Raw genomic sequence first — 6,502 nt, forward strand, 5'->3', positions numbered from 1 at the left:
ATTTATAACTAGGTTGAAAGCTGCCCTGCCGTAACTGTTGAAGGACACGTACTTGCTCTGAGTTGGTGGTCGCATCAGCCCTGGATAGTGTTATTCAGATTTATTTTTTTTATAATGCCTAGCTGCTTTTTAAAGGACATATGTTTGTTATTTAGTGGTGGCACACATGTAGAAAATGCAAAACTAGTTATTAGTAAGCTTGGACAACATCAATAATGCTGTCAAAAACAAACTGAGTGATAATTGGAATATAATGATACTGATGCTTAGTACTCTAGCTGGAGTGGTTTTACTTGGAGAGCCAAACTGCTTTAGAAGGGTGAATTGTTCATTAGCAGGCATCTGAAATTGCTAGTCCATTGGGCCTGGTTCTTACATTATTCAGAAACTGTGTTTTACCAAGTTTCCATATAGTTTTTAGTCAAAATAGAGAATCATGCATGTAGTTTCTTCAGTGTGTCCAATATCTTCCTTCAATCTCGAGTCACATGTAGGGATGTGAATAGCAGAAAACATAGCAATATATACAAGATGCTTCACAAAACATGAGTCTGGATATAGAACTACTGTGTAGCCTGTTCCTCCATTGTCTAAGAAAATATCTGTGCTAAAAGTCGTTATTATATGAATACTCTTCTTTAAGGACTGTGTTGGCCATTGCTGGAGAAGACTTTTCTATTGTTGCCTCTGACACACGACTGAGTGAAGGTTATGCAATTCACTGCCGGGACAGCCCAAAATGCTATAAACTGTAAGTCCAGCTCTTGTACGAATTGAAACAGATGAAAAGATCTTTTGCATCTCTGAGCATGTCACGTGCCTGGAATGATCTCTTGCTTTCTTTAAGAAGAATTAAAAAAAAAAAAAAGAGTAGTACCAAAATTGATTTTGGAGTCACGATGACTCTTGCCGTAATGCAAGATGTGATGTGATGTTGCAGACAGAGCTAGATTTCTTGTTGTAAGTTCCTGAAGTTAGGTGAAAACAGAATAATTTTAGCATGGTATAAAGGCTAATTAACTAGGTGGGGTGTTTTTTGTCTGGATAATTAGAAGAACTTTTTTCATAACTGTAGCAAAACTTGATCTTACAGTAACTCATTCTACTTTGTTGGAGACACCTCGTGTTGGTACAGGAGTGTGCCCACTGCTGCCAGCTGTGCTGAGTCTCTAGTCAACCATCTGGCACTTCGAAGAGGTGTTTGTTTTGGGTGGGGTAATCCTGTTACTGAACTTCTCATGCTCTTTTTATGCTAGACAGCATCTCCTAGATAGCATCCCCTTGCTGTTAAGAATGCATGGCACAAGCGATGTGTAAGTGTTGTACAGCCTTAGCACAGTCCTCTGGTTGACTGGAGTAAAACTGAGCTGAGTAATATGGTGGAACAGATCCCCATCTCAAAACAGATCCACTAGCAAGACGGAGTGGTAGTAGCTAGAGCTAGGAGTGCGTGAAGAAATGAAGAATTTCTTCCCATCAGTCTTGCTGTAGAAGTCAGTGGCTTGAGGAGTGACATCTGCGTGGCCCTTAACAAGTCCTCCCCAAGGTGTAGGTTGCAGTTGCCTTTTTTTACATAAAATATCTGTGGCTACGTTTTAGACAGCTAGAGAAAGGGAACATACATTTCTTTTGGTAACAATCTGCTGTGTAAGAAGTTGGTATAGTTCACGCAAAATTCAAAATCACAACAAAATTTTATGTCTTACAGAACAGAAAAAACGGTCATTGGATGTACTGGCTTCCACGGTGACTGCCTTACCCTTACTAAAATTATTGAAGCAAGATTAAAGGTAGCTAATTATCTTATTGTATTTAGAAACTTAGAGTCTTAGTATCATGTTTAAGACTAGTAATATGGTATGTTTTTACCATTTTTTGCTGATTTTCTTCAAGTGTTTCTATTATAACTGTATTACTAGTGACAGATCAGGCAGGGGAAATTGCAGTTGTGTTCTTAAGAAGTGTAACATCACAAACTTAAAGAATGGAAGAGCTGGAGAGGGTAGTTTTGAGGAGTATCTGTAATCTGTTCTGTGCAAAACTTCAGAGAAACGTTATTTTTTGGTTTGTAGCAAGGCTTTACTTTTAGACCAGTGAGTGTTCAGTAATCACCCCAGTTAATAATAATCTTGCTTAGCCTCAGAATCTTCTGTAGAGAGGTTACAGAAAATGTAATTCTTAACGAGTGTAAAACATAGTGTTTGACTTTCTTTTCGGTTGTGCTGTGCCACTTGCAGATGTACAAGCATTCCAATAACAAGACCATGACTACCGGGGCTATCGCAGCCATGCTGTCTACAATTCTATATTCTCGACGCTTATTTCTCTACTATGTTTACAACATAATTGGCGGACTTGATGAAGAGGGTAAGACTTTGACCAGAAAAGAAAGAGGCTGAATTTCTGTGGGTAAATCCTTTTACACCTCGGATGTACTGATGAAATAGCAAAGTTTGTGTTCCTATTCCTAACTCCTACCTTCAGGCATTACGGTACTTACACAGGTCAGGTGCATATTATGCATCCGACTTACCTCCTACTTTCCACAACTAACTAGATCCCATTTCTGTAGGTCTGAAAGTCTGAAAATGGTGTTACAATTATTTGATTACATGTGAAATCTGCTAACATTGCTTACCTCTCCTACTTTACTCTAGACTGGAACACTTTATAACAGCTTTGCTGGCTTAATTAATAGTGTGTTTAAAGGAGTTGTTAGCAGTAAAATTGTATATATTTTACTCAGGCCTGCAAGTATTGTAGTCATTATTAAATAGGAAGATTTACTCCAGAGACAGTTTTCTGCAAACTTATTTTAAAATGTTAACTGATCTCTAATGAAAATTGTGACTTCTCATGCATGCTGTAATTAAATGTGTAGCCCTCTCAGGACTTACTGGGCTCTTGTCCAGTGATTTTCTTGAGTTACTAAAATACTGTATTTTCTGGCTTTGAGCAGGAGCTCAGAGGTGGTATTGTTTGGATAATTTCAGCCTTTCCCTGCAGTTCATTGTTGTAATGAAGTTACATTTGCTAAGACATGTCTACAATATGACGGACTCTGGAAAGAGATTAGTCTGCCCTGGGTAGTGATAAAAATCAGATTTTGAGGGTGCTGTATCAATTGATAGAATCAAGAGTGCAGATTTGTGTGCATGGGATTAATTTGGGTCCAGCAAGATTGATTTGGTGTCACTTTCTGGATCCCTGCTAGCCTTCTCTGGGCTGTTCAGCTGCCTGTGCTGCACTGCCCTGTGCATTGGCCAGCTTATTAAATTGGGCGCAGCCTGTCCGAGCGGAGAGGCTGAGCTGGGCCAGGGGCCTCTTTCTGACTGGCACGTCCTCACGAAAACCTGATGCTCCAGAGCTGCAGCACATCTGCACCCCCGTGGTTGGCACAGGGTAATAACAAGCTTTGCACAGCCTGGCCTAACTCCAGAGACAAGCGTGCATAGGACCAGAGCATCGTCCCCGTTTGCAGACAGGCGATGCAGAGGCATCCAAGCCTGCTCTCTAGAGATAATTCAAGAACAGTATCGTTCAAAAAGAATGACTAAACTGCCTCCTGGTGCTAGCTTTAGGACCTTAGTGCTGTGCTCTAGCACGTTGTCCTGATTTGATTATTCCGTGTCAGCACTTTTCCTTGTGGTAAGGGCTGCAGTAAACGTCTGTTAAGAGCATGGGTATAGCTTAAATACTGAAAATAACCTTGCATGTTGTTGCAGGCTCCAGCTGTAGTGAGACTACTGTACAAGGCACTGTCCAAACGTGCTGCGGTGTTCCTTGGTGGAAGTGTGTTGGGATTGGCAGCGCTCCAGAGACTGCTTATGGGGAGAGCTATTGATTACCAATATTGAGAATCTTTCTGGATTGTGGTTACGTACTTCTTTTTTTTCCCCCCTCAGGGAAGGGAGCAGTATATAGCTTTGATCCAGTGGGCTCGTACCAGAGAGATCCTTACATAGCAGGTGGATCAGCAAGTGCCATGCTACAACCCTTGCTTGATAACCAGGTAAAATAGTTTACTTTTTTTTTTTTTTCCTCCTGACATTCAAATTAATGTCGCTTTATCTTTGGGGAATACGACTTTTGAGAGAAATTTAGATGTACTAAAGGAAGGCCTGTTATTCCGTGCATTTATAAATTATGTAGCTTGACCTTCTAATGAGAAATCAAAGTTTTGCTTTATAATCTATTCAGGTGTTTAATACGCTACAAACAGTGGACTGCCTGTTTAAAATACAGGTAAATGTTTTAACTGGGGAGTTATGTTTCACTTAGAAGCTGTTCAGGGTTTTTTTCTGCTTTCTTTTTCCCCCTAGCTGGTAACATAAATATGCCTGCTACTTAGCATGGAACAATACTAAATTAAGAAGATAGAATAATTAGATGTGTATAATACATTTCATCAATTAACATACAGTTGCTTAAAAGTCTTCTGTACAACTGGGACACCATTTTCTAAGAATGTTCTTACGTAGAACTGCTGGATATTTACTAAATTAAATCATCTAAAAATACTTGAAGAATATTTTCATATTTAATTGAAGCTATTAATTGTTGAGAGAGGGAAATACTGAAGTATGTTTTACTCATTCTCTGACATTGGTGTTGGTATTTAGTCAGTTGAGCCTGATGTCAGGACAAGCTTTGTGCTTAGAAAAGCAGTAAGTGCTCTTAGTACTTATCAGCTTGGGAAGGAGTAGGATCTTTCCTTCTTTTTTTTTTTTTTTTTTTTCCAACAACTCCCAAGTTCTCAGCTTTGAGTTACTTTTGAACTTTATTAACTGAAAAAAAAATCCTCTGTAGAAACAAAATTATTGTCAGTAGCTTTTTATTGCTTATGAGCTTGAGGCAAAGTAAGTGATTCTTCCCCTCCTTTTCCTTTTCTTAAGTGGACACGGAAGTTTATCAGCTAAAATGCACTATTTAATAGGACTGGTTTTGCTCCACCATAGACTGTTACTTTTTGAATTCTACGTACGTTGAGGAATATTTGCTTTGAAGAAATGTCTCTAACTACAAATGACTAGGAAGAAGGCTGATGTGCGGTTCTGATACTGCTAATGCAGTGAGACGTTTCTGAAGAACTGGATCAGTTCACATCCAAATGGTCACTGTTATGTTGTGGTGGCTCTAGGCTGGTTCTGCCTCTAGTTACTTTCGTAAGAGTTTTGGCATTAGCAAAGTCCTGATCACGCAGCTGTAAACTGTGTGGAGGAACCCTTTTGCCAGCTTTGGGTTTCTAAACCAGACCAACAAGTTCATTTTTTTTGTTTTTTTCTAAATCTGCTAATTCTAGTGCAGAGACTGAAACAGCTTTCGTACTGAATGGATCATACTTCCTTTAAAATGCATTTTCATCTTCCCTTAGATTGGCTTCAAGAACATGCAAAATGTGGAGCATGTACCTCTGACCCTGGAAAAGGCATTGCAGCTGGTTAAGGATGTCTTTATTTCTGCTGCTGAGAGAGATGTGTACACTGGGGATGCGCTTAAGATTTGCATTGTCACAAAAGATGGAATTAAAGAGGAAACTATCCCGTTAAGAAGAGACTAATTCCATTCACTTATAAACACCTAATCTATGATGTACAATTTACCTGTATTATGAAGACATTTGTCTCATTAAATTTTTTCAAGAAGTTTGACTACTGTAGTGCTGAATATTTTCTGTCTTTGCTAGATGTTATTGTTTTCTAGAAACCAGAGCAGTTCATGCTGAAGAAGCAGCTAAGAGTTACAAGTCAGTTTCATTCACCTCATCTTAATGTAGTGATCAATATAATTCTGATACCAGTTTAATCAATCCCTTTCTCACAGTCCCTTATGCTACAACATGGGGAAGTTTAAACTCATTAAAGTTTAGATCTGCAGACTTTTCTGATAATGTTTTCAGTGCAGCCTTGGCTTAGTGAGAAACTTTCCCTGTCCTCTTCATCTCTCTGACACACTGTGTTGACATTTGACCTCCCTCTTTTTATTTACAGAGACTATAAATACGAGTCACCTGAAACCAATTTCCTTGTGTAATAATGTTAAATGGAACATTTAGACATTCAGAGTTTAGTCTTGGACTCTGCATCTGGGCTCATCTTTACGTGTTTCTGTTTGGTTAACGCCCAGAATCTGAAGCACCATCCTTTTCTGGCTACTGATGGAAAATGACTTAGTAGGGAGGTTCCTGAATGCTTTTTAATGTCCGAGGGCTTTTAGTTCTTGAGAAATTGCATCAAGTGTAGACCATTTGTGCTGCGTGCTGTCTTGCACTCCTGGAAATTGGCTTGAGTACTTAGGGCCTTTGGAAAAGCAAAGCTGCATCATCAAGGGCAAAGTAATCTGCCCAGGAATCCTCTCACGATCTGCAACTCCTTAGAATAGGGCATATGAAGTACCTTGTTGCTTGAGATGACCTGCTTGTATTTTAGAGGAATGTTTTTGCAGATGTGCTTGACCCCTGCAGGAATGTCGTCTCCCTTAGGATACAGCTTCTGTGCCACGT

General features: G+C 39.4%; 1 protein-coding gene across 1 annotated transcript; it reads left to right on the forward strand.

Annotated features, from left to right (window-relative positions):
- Positions 1–643: 643 nt before the first annotated feature.
- PSMB1 (proteasome (prosome, macropain) subunit, beta type, 1) lies at positions 644–5,648 on the forward strand (the record flags this gene model as incomplete). The annotated part of the gene is made up of 5 exons (XM_009864415.1): positions 644–751; positions 1,709–1,790; positions 2,238–2,367; positions 3,906–4,012; positions 5,375–5,648. Coding segments are annotated over 5 exons (613 nt in total), but the record flags the coding sequence as incomplete, so codon positions are not given.
- Between the last annotated feature and the right edge of the window lie 854 nt (positions 5,649–6,502).

This window comes from Apaloderma vittatum, unplaced genomic scaffold, assembly GCF_000703405.1.
Source record: "Apaloderma vittatum isolate BGI_N311 unplaced genomic scaffold, ASM70340v1 scaffold5612, whole genome shotgun sequence".
In the NCBI taxonomy this organism is placed as follows: Eukaryota; Metazoa; Chordata; class Aves; order Trogoniformes; family Trogonidae; genus Apaloderma; species Apaloderma vittatum.